The sequence below is a fragment of the Oncorhynchus gorbuscha genome, linkage group LG20 (genome assembly GCF_021184085.1).
Source record: "Oncorhynchus gorbuscha isolate QuinsamMale2020 ecotype Even-year linkage group LG20, OgorEven_v1.0, whole genome shotgun sequence".
NCBI lineage: Eukaryota > Metazoa > Chordata > Actinopteri > Salmoniformes > Salmonidae > Oncorhynchus > Oncorhynchus gorbuscha.
The window spans coordinates 8,340,051-8,357,550 of record NC_060192.1 but is presented as its reverse complement, the minus strand read 5'-3'; the positions used below and the strand labels follow the sequence as shown (position 1 = coordinate 8,357,550).

The following is a 17,500-nucleotide window of genomic DNA, read 5'->3' as shown; positions in this document are numbered from 1 at the left end:
CTGCTGAATTTGAAAGATAACTTTAATTTCATATTGAATCTGACACAAATGTAAATGTGGCTCTGACTCGCCTATAGATTGATGTTTCAGAAATGTCTCACCTATTGAGATAAACTTTTGTTATTGACCAAATACTTATTTTCCACCATAATTTGCAAATAAATAAATGAAAAATCCTACAATGTGATTTTCTGGATTTTTTTCTCATTTTGTCTGTCATAGTTGGAGTGTACCTATGATGAAAATTACAGTTCTCTCTCATCTTTTTAAGTGGAAGTAGTTGCACAATTGGTGGCTGACTAAATAGTTTTTTGCCCCACTGTAACTGAAGCTGATTCGCTTTAGAAAACCCCGAGTAGATCTAGCTTGCATAGTAGGATACCCCTCTGGTCTCAGTGGACAGGTTGGTCATTGCGGCTGGAAGCAGCTGGATTCTAACCGTGTTCAGTGGAGCCACCTTGTCCCATCCACTTCCCTTCAGCCAGACAAGGTTACAGTGAGTGGGCTGCAAATGACACGCTAAGTACTGCTATCCTGACTCCTCTTTTCTCTCCCATTGTTTCGTATTATCCGGCAACCATTATCATGTTGTCACATTGGGTTGTTCTTATGTTTTTTTATTTTTTATTTTTCGACGTAGGGGCTCTCTGTGTAAATGCTGAAATGCGCCCTGTCGGAACTGGTGGCGCTGCGAGTTACTGTGGGAAAATGGAATTGGAGGGAGTGGAGTGGTGATGTGGCCACACCCTGCCTGGGCAAATAATGGATTGCCCTGATGAGATGCTAGAGAACACTTAACTAATTGTCTTTTGTTGAATTTATATAACAACATTCCAACCTCGTTTAGCATGATCTATTCTATTATGTTACTATTTGCACTCATTTGCATCTCTTTCAATTAGAGACTTTTATTTTGAAGGTGAACCGCAAATTCAAGTACTGTGGCTAACCCTTATTGTGTCTCGCTTCACATATGTGGGTCCGCCCATCATTAATCAAATAAGTCTTATAAATGTGGGTTATTTTAGATTATGACACCTAGCTTGATCGTTAGTTAGTTAGTTAACTATAGATACTGAAATATTATGTTGTTTGGCTATGTTTTTGGGGAAGAACATTGTTTGCATCCATCAGCTAGCTAGCTTTTTTTTATGACCAGCACTGTCCCAGAGCTTGGGGAAGTGTGTCTGCGTTCAAGTGAAGCAGCGGCAGATGCTTTGCCAGCATCATAGCATACGTATCGGTGAATGCTGTGACATGAAATACAAGTAATGGTGTAATCAATGTGTAATAACTATGTCAAAAATATATGAACGTATTCAATTATTATCTAATGTGCAGTCATATTCGGGTATTGATTGGTCAACAAGCTTATTTTACGTGTCAAATAGCATTATTTGAACTGTATCTTATTTGACACGCAAAACCCAAATGGCGTTCCATAGCCAACCACCCAAGAGTGACATTCAGCTCAAAGCCGTAGCCTATAGCTAGCAGTGTCCCATGCACCTGTCTTCAGTTCTATTTTTGTAAATGCTCGCAGAGTAGTTTTAGATCCTGCTGAGGCTGAAGTGTGTGTGTGTGTGTGTGTGTGTGTGTGTGTGTGTGTGTGCGTGTGCGTGCGTGTGTGCGTGCGTGCGTGTGTGTGTGTGTGTGTGTGTGTGTGTGTGTGTGTGTGTGCGTGCGCACTATGTGACAGTTGAGCGCTGATCGGATCGTTAGGGAGGCGATAGTAAAAGCAGAAGGATAAGGAGGTCAGCATAGAGCCCTTTGATAAATGAACAACAAAGTGTTGTAACCCTGTGGTTTGTGTAATGAGGACTGATCTTTAGAAAGGAGAGGAGGCCTCTCTCTGATCTCACGTCATCTATGGAAATGATGGATTGTTCCTTAGTCATTTGGAAATGAATTAGGAATGCAGTGGTTCTCTGGTGCTGTCTGATGTAAGAGGGCTCTGGCGAAAGACACTGGTTTAGCCAGGAAAGACAAATCAAAGCACTGAAGATTTGGAATCAATAGTATTTCTCTCTAAAGCCTCTTCTATCGCTCAACCTCTCTTAATTATCTATTTCTCCTTTCTTGTCTTCCAATCTATCCCCTATTTCTCCTCTGTTCACCCTTGTCCATTTCATTTGACTGTGTGGGTGGGTGTGTGTTTGTGTAAATATGATGCGTTTGTACATGAATGCAACATGAATGTGTTCTCCACCCATCCAACCCCCCCCACCCCCACCCCACACACACAGGCGATGCTCTGCTGAAGCACAACGGAATGAAGTTCACCACCAAAGACAAGGACAACGACCACTCGGAGAACAACTGTGCCTCCTTCTACCACGGTGCCTGGTGGTACCGCAACTGCCACACGTCTAACCTGAACGGACAGTACCTCCGCGGGCAGCACACCTCCTATGCCGACGGCATCGAGTGGTCCACCTGGACCGGCTGGCAGTACTCCCTCAAGTTCTCCGAGATGAAGATACGACCCGCGCGCGACGAGAGCAAATGAGAAAAATGAGGGAATAAAAGAAGAAAAAGAGAGGAAAGGAATTTGAAGGAAGAAGGTCCTCAAAATATAAAAACCCCACACTCAAAAAGACAGCTATAGGCTGTAGTTCTTGTTCAGCTATTGTTTGCTGACGGACTAAAAGGACATCTTTGATTGGTATACTGCTATTGTCTACGTTTCTCTGTGGAACCCTCATCCCTTCCCCCTGCCTCGCCCCGCTTGCTGTGCCCTCTGCTAATCCCTCTCCGCTCGTTGCGTACTACTGTTGTGCTGAGGTTTTTCGTGCCCCCCACTCCCATCATCCTTATCCTTTATCACTATCATTAGGAGATGTGTTGCCAATGTTTTTGAGTGTTTCCCTCCTGACAACGACCACACCGCGACACGAAATGAATCTGACTCACTCTTACTTCACAGGAGTTTGGTGGCACCTTAACTGGGGAGAACGGGCTTGTGGTAACGACTGAAGCAGAGTCAGTGGAACGGTCTCAAAGACCATTTGTTTGATGCCATTTAGTTTGCGCCGTTCCAGCCACTACTATGAGCCGTTCACCCCCTCAGCAGCCTCAACTGTCTTACTTACGTCTCTCGTTCTCGCGTTATTTACATCTAGTCACCGATCAATGGTCTGTCTTTTCTATCTGATCCTTGACCTTGACCTCTCTCCTGTGACAGTTGCACCCTGTAGCCAGTAGTTCTATTCCCACAGTCCTTTACTGCGTTGTTTACAGTCAGCGAAGTGTGGTGTTACTGTGTGACCTTTGAACAAGTGGCTGAGTCAGAACAGGAGATGTGGCTGAGTCAGAACAGGAGATGTGACATTACAGTTAGAGAACACACACACACAAAAAAAAAACTCTGTACCCTGAAGCTACAGTATTACCATGACACAGCAAAACTCAGTCTGTCACCCAAAGGGATTTGGCTGTATTGGCCTTCCAGTCAGGAGACATGCTAAAATGGCACAACCCACAGTACCTCACCACCCACTGCTTAAGCATCCCTTTATTAAACATATACTCTGTGGGATAACAAGACAATGGAATGGGAATGGTGTAGAGGGACCGGTTGAAATAGAAGGAGACAGAGCTAGACATATCAAACAGAGGGGTGAGAAGGGAATTACTAAATGAAAAGGGGAATAAGATAGACAGAGTGAGAAAAATGAGGAGATCAAATAGAGGGGTGAGGGAGCGATCGACAGAGAGATGGGGGGGATGGATGGAGATCAAATGGAGGGGAGAGGGAGCGATCGACAGAGAGATGGGGGCGGGTGGATGGAGATCAAATGGAGGGGGAGGGAGCGATCGACAGAGAGATGGGGGAGGATGGAGATCAAATGGAGGGGGAGGGAGCGATCAACAGAGAGATGGGGGGGATGGAGATCAAATGGAGGGGGAGGGAGCGATCGACAGAGAGATGGGGGGAGGATGCAGATCAAATGGAGGGGGAGGGAGCGATCGACAGAGAGATGGGGGGAGGATGCAGATCAAATGGAGGGGGAGGGAGCGATCGACAGAGAGATGGGGGGAGGTTGGAGATCAAATGGAGGGGGAGGGAGCGATCGACAGAGAGATGGGGGGAGGATGCAGATCAAATGGAGGGGGAGGGAGCGATCGACAGAGAGATGGGGGGAGGATGCAGATCAAATGGAGGGGGAGGGAGCGATCGACAGAGATTGGGGGGTGGATGGAGGGGGAGGGAGCGATCGACAGAGAGATGGGGGGGATGCAGATCAAATGGAGGGGGAGGGAGCGATCGACAGAGAGATTGGGGGGTGGATGGAGATCAAATGGAGGGGGAGGGAGAGATCGACAGAGAGATGGGGGGAGGATGGAGATCAAATGGAGGGGGAGGGAGAAGGGTAAATGAGAGGGAGCAGATATCATTAATCTGACTGAGGCCATTAGGGAGCATATTGGGCACTTTGTCTGATCAGCCTGCCAGCTGATCACCAGCCAAGTCACTGCTACGACAGAGCCCCAGACGTTAACTCCTCAGTGTGTGTGTGGACGTGTTTAACTATTCTTGTGGGGACCAGAAGTCCCCACAAGAATAGTAAACGGAACATATTCGACCAACTGGGGACATTTTGTTAGTCCCCACAAGGTCAAATGCTATTTCTACAGTGTTTAGGGTTAAGGTTGGAATTAGTGTTAGGGTTAGAATTACGTGATGGGTTAGGAGCTAGGGTTAGTTTTAGGGTTAGGAGTTAAAGGTTAAGTTTTTTGGGTTAAGGTTAGGGTAAGGGTAAGACTATTTGAGCTCCCAGTCAGACAGATAGAGAGCCTATGTAAATGTGATAAGGGTTATAATGTTCCCATTGGTAGTAAGTGAATGTAGCAGGCAGCAGTATGGAAAAGAGAAGGAAGAGAGTGTGGTGAAGTTGCAAGGGGACCCTTGGGGCCAAAAGTAGAAAGAAAGAAAGAAAGAATGAAAGAAAGAAAGAAAGAATGAAAGAAAGAAAGAAAGAAAGAAAGAAAGAAAGAAAGAAAGAAAGAAAGAAAGAAAGAAAGAAAGAAAGAAAAAGAAAGAAAGAGAAAGCCACCTTTCAGAGACAGGAGTGACATGACAAGAGAGTAAAATCTGTTTTTCATCTCTTCCTTTAGGAAAGTAAAGCATGTTTTAGCCTTTACCCCCACAGTCGCAACATTAAATAGTCCCCTACTCTCCTGAGCATTTTAACTCTACGCCTGTGTTTTCGCAATCAGCTGTAACCGGTAGAACCTATCGAACCCATTGATGTACACATGCACAGGCAGCTACATACACACATTATGTCTCTCTCTCCTCCTTTATGTTCTATTTCATCCATATTCCATATGTAAGAAAATGTCCACCACCACCCCCCGTCCACCCCCCACCCCCGTCCCCTCTCGGTTTCTCCGTCTCCCATCTCTCCCCTTCTCCCCATCTCCTGTAATGTTTTCTCTTCTGTAATCCACCCATGTCTAGCTGAATGCCTAGGTTTTCTGCTAGGGTGACGCAGGCTCTTTTCTTCTGGCTCTAGCAGAGAAACTGTTGATGTAAAATACAGTTTGCTGCTATCGACCGATCCCTCAACCTGGATTTTCTTTCTTAATAGCTCAAAAACGTGTTTCGTGAATGACGACAACAAAAAATATGTTTGTCTGTACAGTATTATAAAGAAGAAAAAGAAAAACACAGTAAAAGAAGTTTTGCTAATTTGTGGGGATGAAATTGTGCAATTCTGAATATTTTTTAAATTTGGTGTATCAACTGTTTTTTTTTCACTTCATTTTTGGGGTTTTGTTATGGATTTTCTTAGATGTACTGAAAGCTTTAACGATATGTGTAGATTTATTGTACAGTGTGTATGACTTTTAGAGCATGTCCTACTGTTTCCATCCTATGCCAAAAGACAAACGATAACTCAAGCACACAGACTTTACACGCCTTTACACAAGTCAAAAGAAGAAAATGAAAAAACTCATCTCGAGCCGGTACTTCTCCTCATTTACCGGACTGGGCACCAGGGGAAGTGTGGCCAGCTATACTTTATGGGGAGGAGCAAGTGAGAAGAGGAGGGGCATAGTAAAGCACACGAGGAAACATCCGCCTTGATCGACAGCACAAATTGATCTTTACCGAAGTGATAACAATGGCTCATCTGGTGGCTCTGCTTTCTCTGTTCGACATAGTGTTGTGAGACACCTGATCTGATCTATTCGGACATGTTGGCTCTACCAGACATACTGGTTCTATGGGATGCGCCAGCTCTGGAGGACATGTTTGATCTGCCCTGGCTACCAATGGACAAACAGGCATTACAGTGAGCATTGCTCCTCAGACACTGGGCTGTGTGTTTTGGATGGGCTGGTGCTTGGATCCTTCTTCCACTACAGGGAAGTCTATTGACTGCAGTATGGGCAGAGCCTCGGCTCTACGCAGCCAACCATCCACAAAAACCTGCTCCGACTCAGTCAGAGTGAGTACTGCTCACTGTGATGTCAGCTCAGCTCTCCGGGAGTCCTGTGGTGGTAACACTGTGCCAGGACTCTGGCCACATCTACAGTCTGCCTCTTCTACCGCTACCCAGCGCTGCAGCTAAACATCAAAGAACTGGCTGTGTGCACGGCAACCACGCGTTATCAACACTAATCATGTTACCATGGAAACAGAATTACATGGGAGCTTTCGATGTTGAAAATTTGTGTCGGGTTAGAATTAATAGTGATTTAGACGTACATTATGATTTCAAATGTGGTCGGTGCCGAATTGAAATGGTGAAACTTGTAAAGCTGAAGTTTAATGAGGTACTGGAATGAGTCAGACTGATATCGTGACGTGACTGGCTGACTTAGATTACATGGATTCCTCTTTCTGTGTGTCTGATTGCATTTAGAAGGGCAGCTAAATTTGCATATTTCTTTCCACTAAATGGTCTTTTCAGGCAGACCAATCACATGAGATCTTTTCACATCAGCTTCTTTTCAGAGCTGATCCAATTGGCCAAAGGACCAATTCGTGAAAAAATATCAGAATTGGTCTGCCTATCTATACGCAGACTCTGTATGTGTGAGCGTGTGCACTTCAGTGTGTGAGAGAGAGAGAGAGAGAGAGAGGAAGGGGGAGGAATTCATCAAAGTTAATGTGATGCTTATGTATAACTTGCCTCCCTACTATTTGTGTTGATAACAGAGTGATATTAATAAATTAACAATTAATTAATGTGATAACCAATTCCATAGAGTGGCTCACCCCCTTCAGGTCATGTGTTGAACTGCACTGCTCATTTTAACCCTCAACTCTACTCTCCCATGTACAATCTTCACTTGAGCATCAAATATTGCACATAATATGTTCTATCAATGTATTGTAAACCCTACAGTCTTTTTTTCCAAACCCCCTCCATCCCACCTCCACTTCTCGAATTTCCTGTCTGCTGTTACAAGCACCATCCACCTCCCTCCTCTCTGCTTAAAGGTGAACTGCATTCACTGATTCCGTATGTGTTTCTTCCGGTGCTCATTAAGAAATGCATTACTGAAGCACAAACAAGAGTTGTCTTTGGGGTGTGGTTTAATGTGGGTGTTTCTTGGGAGTGTCTTTTAGTAAGGAGGTGGACGAAGATCACTGAAGCATTGATGCTTTCCAGGCAATTCTGTCATTACTCAAGGTTTTGATCACCATAGTGTACACTAGTGACACCTGTTGGTCAAAATAATTTACAGCAGCCACATTATTATACAGTAGCTGATGTCCCACACACTGTAGCGAGTGTAGAGAGTAACCTTTTTGTCTTCTATCGAAAACAGCACCAAACCATCAGGTGGTTGTTCGATGAATCGAAGCTTCGGACGTCATTGATCACATGCTTCTGATAAAGTTATACAGGTAAAGTCTTAGCGATTTCAACAAACAAGGTCAGTAGTGAGTAACTTAGTGATAGTGAGGTAAGCTAAGAGAGCTTTGCTATGGAGAGAAGTGACTCACCATCTCAAGATGATCTACTAATTCAGTTGTATGTGTAGGTTATAGCATGCACTGACCTTGTGTTTAACCAATCTGACAGCAGCTAGATAGCTAGATAGCTTTGGGATAGCTACAGCTACAGCTGGCTAGCCTGTCTAGCTAGCTGATGTTCCTCTGTCACTTCACAGTTATGCCAAGATAGCAAGAAGTACCGGTGTCTGGAATGTGTTTCATGACACACTCGTTCCACAACACCTTGCTACGAAAGTGGCTTGCAACTGGAAGTTTTGTCTCGTCACGTGTTCCCATGGACACGATATCAACAACTGCGAGTTGAATGCCCTTGTCTTCAGTCAACTAAGTTGTCAACACAATATTCGAGAAGATGCTTGTTTGGTCTCATCCCGTCTCTGTTTACTCCAGTGTTTAGATCTTTCCTAGGGCACAAATCCCAGAACTAATATCCCTACAGGTGTAGGCTACATGTGGACATTGCACAAACATGGCCAGCTTGAGTGTAGATACATTTATCTACAATAAAATTGACGCCCGCGCTTGTGTTACAAAGACAACAAAACGTGTTCTACTGCAAATAGGCTATCATATCGATATGCTTATAAAGACAGTATGCCTACACTTTACCCAGCAAAAGAAAATAAGTTGTGCGTCGAGGACAACCGCAGATAGAACAAGGAGCATACAAATATGTGGTACAACTTCAGCTGCGCCAGAAATAGAATGTCATTCTATTATATTTAAATGGTCTAATCTAAGGACTTGGTTGTCTAACCACACCCTGACATTTACAGCTCTCTGGGTGAGATCCTGTCTTCAAGTCTCCAGTGTGTAATGTTGTCCCTTCCATCTATATCATGTATTACAGGTTATGGGCAGGTGCATGGGTGCAGCAGGCAGAGTTCAATAAACACAGGCAGATGTGAAACGCAGGAAGATGCCACTTGTCTCACACCACTCATACCACTCTGTAGGTAGCCTACAGAGTAATATAAAATTGCTGAACTTACATAGATATTCCAAACAAAGTGTTTTGTTACCTTTCAAGCGTAACAGTTCCATGCAGAATATACAATCCTTCACATAATACTGCTGTTTAAGGTTCTGAACAAACAAAGTTCAAAAAGAAAATCACAGATGACTAGGAAAAGCTCAAACCATGTGTATTCACCCACTGGGTCACACAGCTGCAAAGACAAAGACATGATTACACAAGCACATATATTTATACCCTCCTACTAGGCCGAATCAACTTCTTGCACATCGAGACAGCCAATACTTTACTGTATGTGTGTGGGATAGGAGTTAATCTGACCTGACCACTGGCAGAATTTATTACTCCTCCCTAATCTATGATTGTCCTACCTTATTAGTGACTGAAACCAGACTGTTGTACTTTGCCTCCCTCCATAGGAGCCATGAAATTTGTTTGACAGAATGTAAACTTCATGCAATCCCCCTTGTCTCACTCAGTAACATTCCATACACCTAGGTTCTATCCACCCTCCATGGACCCCAACATATATATGAATTATTAATGTAAAGTAAGCAATGAGTTCAAGTATGGTAACATGACTAAGTATATTTCAAACATCAACCCAACACTGTAGAAGTAGTGTTCTGCTATTATAACAATGTGCAAGTATTACACTTGTTTTTCATCTTCTATTGTTATTTACAGCCTACACAGATACTGTACCTATCCCCATTTTATCTGATAGTACATGTTAGTCATCATCCTTTCGTATGGTGTCCCATATACAGTGCCTTCAGACCACTTGACTGTTTCCACATTTTTTCACATTACAGCCATATTCTAAAATAGATTTTAGACGTTTTTGAAACTTTTTGCAAATGTATAAAAAAAAAAAAAAAGTATTCAGACCCTTTGCTTTGAGACTTGAAATTGAGCTCAGGTGCATCCTGCTTCCAATAATCATATTTGAGATGTTTCTACAACTTGATTGGAGTCTAACTTTGGAAAATTAAATTGAATGGACATGATGGAAAGAAACGCACCTGTCTATATAAGGTCACACAGTTGACAATGCATGTCAGAGCAAAAACCAAGCCATGAGGTAGAAGGAGTTGTCCGTAGAGCTACAAGACAGGATTGTGGCGAGGCACAGATCTGGGGAAGGGTACCAAAACAATTCTGCAGCATTGAAGGTACCCAAGAACACAGTGGCCTCCATCATTCTTAAATTGAGCTGGCCACCCAGCCAAACTGAGCAATCGGGGGAGAAGGGCCTTGGTCCGGGAGGTGAACAAGAACCCAATGGTCGCTCTGACAGAGCTCTAAAGTTCCTCTGTGGAGATGGGAGAACCTGGGAGAACCTTCCAGAAGGACAACCATTTCTGCAGCACTCTACCAATCAGCCCTTTATGGTGGAGTGGCCAGACAGAAGCCACTCCTCAGTAAAAGGCACATGACAGTCCGCTTGGAGTTTGCCAAAGGGCACCTAAAGACTCTCAGACCATGAGAAACAAGATTCTCTGGTCTGATGAAACCAACATTGAACTCTTTGGCCTCAATGCCAAGCTCCACGTTTGGAGGAAACCTGGCACCATCCCTACGATGAAGCATGGTGGTGGCAGTATCATGCTGTGGGGATGTTTTTCAGTGTCAGGGACTGAGAGACTATTCAGGATTGAGGCAAAGATGAATGGAGCACATTACAGAGAGATCCTTGATGAAAACCTGTTCAGAGTGCTCAGGACCTCAAACTGGGGTGAAGGTTCACCTTCCAAAAGGATAACGACCCTAAGCACACAGCCAAGACAATACAGGAGTGGCTTCAGGACAAGTCTCTGAATGTTCTTGAGTAGCTCAGCAAGAACCTGGACTTCAATTTCTGGAGAGACCTGAAAATAGCTGTGCAGCAATACTCCCCATCCAACCTGACAGAGCTTGTGAGGATCTGCAGAGAAGAATGGGAGAAACCCCCCAAATACTGATATGCCAAGCTTGTAGCGTCCCAAGAAGACTCAATGTTGTAATCACTGCCAAACGTGCTTCAACAAAGTACTGAGTAAAGGTCTGAATACTTATGCAAATGTGATATTTCCATATTTCATTTTTTATACATTTTCAAGCATTTCCAAAAAACAGTTTTTGCTTTGTCATTATGGGGTATTGTGTGTAGATTGACTAGGGACAACTAATTATTCTATCCGTTTTAGAATAAGGTTGTAACATAACAAAAAGTGGAAAAAGTCAAGCAATCTGAATACTTTCCAAAGGCAATGCAAGACAATTCTCTGAGATATTCCCCCACCATTCAATTCAATAACAACAAAATATGACGAGAGAAATCATCGATGTGTCTTGTATAACTTTAATGCTGAGTGCAAGGTCTCTCCCAGTTCAGACATCTGTATTTTAGTCATGGGACTCCATCTGTTGAAAAACAAGGTAGAGTTGATACACACAGCACTGGATACATTATCAATGGTTGTAAGGGGAATTCCATGACAGACAAGTGATAGTATTCTTGCCTATGACCAGATCAAATGTGGGATTGTTGCCTGGCCACCTACGGCCACCTAAGCCTTCTGCTTCTGATATGGTAGGGGGGGTTCACACGTCACTGTTGAACAACAAATCCACCAGGTTGTGTAAGTAACCTGTGAATGAAATTAAATATCATCACTTAACATAACATAAAGCACGGAAAATAACTTTTCTCTCATTTGGAAGTAATTACAGAATTGATTCAGGATAGTGAAGCTGAGCCTTTACTATTGTCGTGTTGAACACAACTGGTAACTCGGAATTCGAAATTCTTCTACTTCCGACTTCAGTGCGTTCAAGACAAGTGGGAACTCGTCGGAATTCCAAGTCGGAAACGTGGCCATGTTTCTAGAGCTCTGACTTTCCAACCTGAAGATCACTGACCTCGTGATTTTACCTTCTTTTTTTCAGAGTTCCCAGTTGTCTTGAAAGCACCATACGCAACCAGCTGTGCAACATTACAATGCTGAATGCTTGCTGACATACATTTGTAGCAGTTATAAATAGTTTTGCATTTCATTGTTATGTTTTTAACCCAACATTGAGGGACTTTGTCAAGTTATATGGACCTCTTGTTGTAATGGTTAAAAACACTGAGTTGTTATTGCTTGAGACCATTTGGTGGAAACTATTGTATACACACTTCCTAGTGTTAAAAATACAATTTAAGGGTGTTATTCCATAAGACCATTGGTGTAAACTACATACAATCCTAGTGTAAAGAATACTAAATCAGGTGTTATTGCATAACACAAAGTGTAACAGCCTAAGTTCTAAGCACAGTGTTAATGTAACACTTAATAGTGTGGACCCGTAGAGACACTGGCCCAGTGTTAAATGTAACACTGTCTGTGTTGATTTAGCACTAGAAAATTTGTTTTTAAAATGTACACTACCATTCAAAAGTTTGGGGTCACTTAGAAATGTCCTTGTTTTTAAAAGAAAAGCACATGTTTTTGTCCATTAAAATAATATCAAATTGATCAGAAATACAGTGTAGACATTGTTAATGTTGTAAATTAATACTGTAGCTGGAATGGACTGAGTTATCGAAAGCAAGGATTGACCCAAACAACATGCATGTTCTCATAAAAGTATCAAGCTACCTAACTTGCAAATCTGGGTTAGTTATCTATGTCTTTGTCCGAGTTTATATTAATTGCCTAGCTAGCTAATGTTAGCTAGCATAGGGAGGTTCTTAGCTAGCCAGTTTGAGTTGAAACGTAATCGATAGCAAGCTGGCTAAATTTACATCCTCTCAAACCTTGTCATCAGGTGCAATGTTAACTATGCAAATCTTCCTCTATGACATTACATAACGTTACACAATCAGGATAGGCTATGTATTTAGCTAGTTAAATCACAGTATAACAGTATCATAGCTAGCTAGTTAGCTACTCACCACATACCAGTCACAGCTATCATGTACATTTGTTGCATTTAATCCATTCCTTGCCATCTAGACATCATCATTGGCAAAAGTGGGCATGTAATCCATAACCATCCCATCCATACATGTCGTGATGCACTCACTTCCAAATCTCGTTTTTGGACAAGACTGACTTAATTACCAACATTATCCTATTTACACTTTGTTGTCAATTTTGACACTGTAGTTAATGTTTTTGTTTCATATCGGTGCCACATAGGCCATTTACAACCAGAGAAGTTGGTTCGAGAAGGCAGTTCTCCTTTAAACTCAAGCACTATCTTGACTCCAGCATTATAAATAGAAGTTGGGATCATTCAGAGTTATCCCCTCCTCCCACTCATTATCATCAGCATCAGCAGAGTACTGATCAATCCCCCCATTCCCTCACCCATCTCACTCCTCCTTGTTTCCATTCCCCCTCCATCTCACTTGCTCTCCATTCCCCTAACCCCTCCATTTATCCCACCTCCTCCATCTCTCCATTCCCCAAACCCAACCTCCCTCAGTCCCAAGCTCCCTAGTCCCCATCACAGAACCAACTCTGCTTTCATTTTTCTCTCTCGTAAATATAGATTGTTTTGTGGAATCTTGATACTGTGTTTTAATGTTATTGTCAACATTTAATAAACATTCACATTTTATGAGTGGAAAAGTTCTTCATGTTTGTATTATCTGTTTGTGTCTTGTGCAATGTGTTTGTACATGCATGAGTGTGTACAGAGATGTTATATGTGAAATATCTACTTTTATTACTTCAGAGTTTTTTGTAATTTGAATTACACTGGGCTGAATTAATCTCCAATGTATTTTGTATAAAAAAAATACTGACATTTTCATTTAAAAAATACAAAACACTTTTCTATACCATTTTATAAAGTATGGTTCACCCTGCATTGGTATCAGAAGTCTGATAGGACTATGGCTGGGGAAGGCAACCTTGGTCCTGGAGTGCTGCAGGCACCTGTAAGACTGCCTATGTTGAATTTAGGTAGTCACTGAACTGATCAATTAGTTGGAACAAAATCCTGCAGTACCTGCAGTACTCCCCTGCACTATGGTGTGATAAGAGTGTATGCTAAATTAACTAAATGTAAGTGTATAATTACATACATAACATAATTGTTCAAACTAATTACATTTTAGTAGTTGTTCTTATTGCACCTGTTACTGACATGGCTGTTCCAGTTCATCGGTAGTTCCACCAATTTGGCATCTTTGAAGAAGTTAAACATGGTCAAAATAAACACTTTTTGTCCACGTAATTTTAACAATCTGTCATAAAGCACACGTAACTGTCACGACTTCCACCGAAGGTGGCTCCTCTCCCTGTTCGAGCGGCGCTCGGCGGTCGTCGTCGCCAGTCTACTAGCTGCCACCGATCCCTTTCCTTTTTTCGTTTGGTTTTGTCTGTCTTGTTGTTCACCTGTTTCTAGTTTAGGTTCATCAGTGGGGTATTTCATCTCGCCCTACCCTCTATACTTTGTGCGGGATTGCTTGTGTACCTGTCATTTGTTTGGGTAGCGTTTGGTTTGTTCTGTTGTACAGGTGTTTTTTCTGGACTGCATTCCTGTTGTTTAATGGCTGCTATTATGGTCCCCTGTGTCTGTTCTTGATGGATTAAATAAAATAAACGCCCTTCTTGCAATTTGTACTCTCCTGCGCCTGACTCCACACCCACCTCTCCTAGGGAGAACCTGACAGAATCCCGCACCGCAATCATGGAGTCAGCAGGAGTGGACGCGCCCTCCCCGTCCATGGAGGAGCGTGTCCTCCAGCATACAGCCGTGCTACACAGTCTGGGGTCGGCCATGGATCAAGTGATGGCGCTGGATCAAGTGATGCACCACCACCTTCTCCGGCGGCTTCCGGCCCCAGCGGGATTCGGCTCGCGCTCCCGAGAGAGTACGATGGGACGGGTGCAAGGGGTTCCTGCTCCAGCTGAAGCCTTACCTGGCGACCGTTCACCCGACTCCCTCCGGAGAGTGTCAACGTCCTCGTCTCTTGCCTTTCGGGAAAAGCCCTGGAGTGGGCCAACGCGGTCTGGGAGGGTCCAGACTCGGCGAGGGACCATCACTCGCTTCCGGGCTGTGTTCGATCACCCACCTGTTTTGAACAGCTGTTTCATCTGAGGCAGGAGACGAGGCGCGCACAGGATTTCGCGCTGGAGTTCCGGACCCTGGCCGCCGACGCGGGGTGGAATGACAGGGTCCTGATGGACCACTGTAGGTGTAGCCTGCGAGAGGACGTCCGCAGGGAGCTCGCTTGTCGAGACACCAACTGATCAATGTCCATCAGGCAGAACAACTTGCTGGCTGCTCGCGGGCGTCCAGATCGGGTTCTGTTCGTTCCACCTCCCAGCACTCCCGCTCCGACACCCATGGAGTTAGGGGGTGCTGCAGCTAAGGCGACCGGAGGAGAAGCCTCCTCCTGCACCAGTTGTGGTCGGAGAGGGCACACTGCTGACCGGTGCTGGAAGAGCTCGTCTGCGAGTTGAGAGGGCAGGCAGAGAACCGCTCGGACACCTCAGGTGAGTCAGCACCAGGCTCACCCAGCACTCCCTGTTGGTCATATGTAGGTGTTGATTTCATTTCCTGAGTTTTCCCCTCATTCCCAACATAAGGCGCTAGTAGATTCAGGCGCAGCGGGGAGTTTTAGGGACCGCGGGTTCGCGCTTAAGTTAGGGATTCTCTTGGTTCAGGTGGACCAACCCTTCCCTGTGCATGCCCTAGATAGTCGACCGTTAGGGTCAGGGCTGGTCAGGGAGGCCACGGTTCCACTGTACATGGTGACGCAGGGGAGTCATGAGGAGCGGATTAGTCTCTTCCTCATTGATTCTCCTGCATTTCCAGTGGTGCTGGGGATTCCCTGGTTGGCTTATCTCAATCCTAAAATGTTGTGGAAACTGTGTGCTCTTAAGGGGTGGTCAGAGGAGAGCTGAGGTAGGTGTGTGGGAATTTCCATTGGTGCGACGACGGTGGAGAGTCCGGACCAAGTCTCCACCTTGCGCATTCCCCCTGAATATTCAGATTTGGCTATCGCTTTCTGTAAAAAGAGGGCGACCCAGTTACCACCTCTTCGACGAGGGGATTGCGCGATAAATCTCTAGGTGAATGCCGCACTTCCCAGGAGTCACGTGTATCCCCTGTCACAGGAGGAGACGGTGGCTATGGAGACATATGTCACCGAATGTCTGGGACAGGGGTACAGTCGGCCCTCAACATCACCCGCCTCCTCAAGATTTTTTTTGTGAAGAAGAAGGAGGGAGGTCTGCGTCCGTGTATTGACTATAGAGGTCTAAATTCCATCATAGTGGGGTTCAGTTACCCGCTACCTCTCATCGCCACGGCTGTGGAGTCATTTCACGGAGCACGCTTCTTCACAAAACTGGATCTTAGGAGCTTGGTGCGTATCCGGGAGGGAGAAGAGTGGAAGACCGCGTTTAGTATCACATCTGGCCATTACGAGTACCTCGTCATGCCGTATGGGTTGAAAAATGCTCCAGACGTTTCCCAATCCTTTGTAGACGAGATTCTCAGGGATCTGCACGGGCAGGGTGTGGTGGTTTACATCGATGACATTCTGATCTATTCCGCCACACGAACAACGCATGTGTCTCTGTTGGAGCATGACCTGTACTTCAAGGCTGAGAAATGTGTGTTCTCCAAACAAGCCGTCTCTTTCCTGGATATCACATTTCCCCATCTGGGGTGGTGATGGAGTGTGACTGCATTGCGGCCGTGCGTAATTGGCCCGGCCCCGACAACGGTAAAGAAGGTGCAGCGGTTTTTGGGGTTTGCCTATTACTACCGGTGGTAGTAATTGCCTTTGGGCAGGTGGCTGATCCCATTTCCTCACTGCTGAAGGGGGGGGGGTGTGTTTGCGGTGGTCGGCGGAGGCGGACAGAGCTTTTTGTCATCTGAAGGCGTTGTTTACCGATGCTCCCGTATTGGCGCATTCGGACCCCTCTTTGGCATTCATAGTGAGGTGGACGCGTCCGAGGCTGGTGTTGGAGCTGTGCTATCACAGCGCTCGGGCACAACCCTGAAGTTTCGCCCCTGCGCTTTCTTTTCGAGGAAGCTCAGTCCGGTGGAGCGGAATTATGATGCGAGGGACCGAGAGTTGCTGGCTGTGGAAAAAAAAGCTCTGAAGGTGTGGAGACATTGGCTTCAGGGGGCGCAACACTCTTTTCTCATCTGCACTGTAACTGTCACAACTTCCACTGAAGTTGGCTCCTCTCCCTGTTCGGGCGGCCCTTGGCCGTCGTCGTCGTCGGTCTATGTTAAAGGAATTAAATTGCTCTATGTTTTAATACCCAATTAAAATTAAACACTCTGTCAATTCATAAGGATTTGTAAGACCCTTATTCTATAATAATGAACAGAGCCCAGTCTTAAAGTCAAACAGCAGAGTTTATTCACGAGGATACTGAATACGATACAGTTTACCACAGGTTATAAACTGAAAATGACGTCATTAGTTTCAACACCAACCCGTGCCATCTCCGTTCCAGTACAAAGGCTGTATCTCAAGCCTTCTCACATCCATCTCACTACCAATTTAATATAATTTACGAGCCAAGGTTTTCTCATGTAGA

At 44.6% G+C, this 17,500-nt stretch overlaps 1 protein-coding gene across 3 annotated transcripts in view; it reads left to right on the top strand.

The window, feature by feature from the left end:
• The window catches only part of fibcd1b (fibrinogen C domain containing 1b), a 267,476-nt gene extending 263,798 nt beyond the window's left edge, over positions 1-3,678 (top strand). For all 3 annotated transcript variants that reach the window (XM_046317760.1, XM_046317761.1, XM_046317759.1), the window contains one exon: positions 2,247-3,678. In XM_046317760.1, coding sequence (XP_046173716.1) covers positions 2,247-2,509 — 263 coding nt within the window. In that variant the 3' untranslated portion in view covers positions 2,510-3,678. The remainder of the gene's footprint in view (positions 1-2,246) is intronic.
• The last annotated feature ends 13,822 nt before the right edge of the window (positions 3,679-17,500 follow it).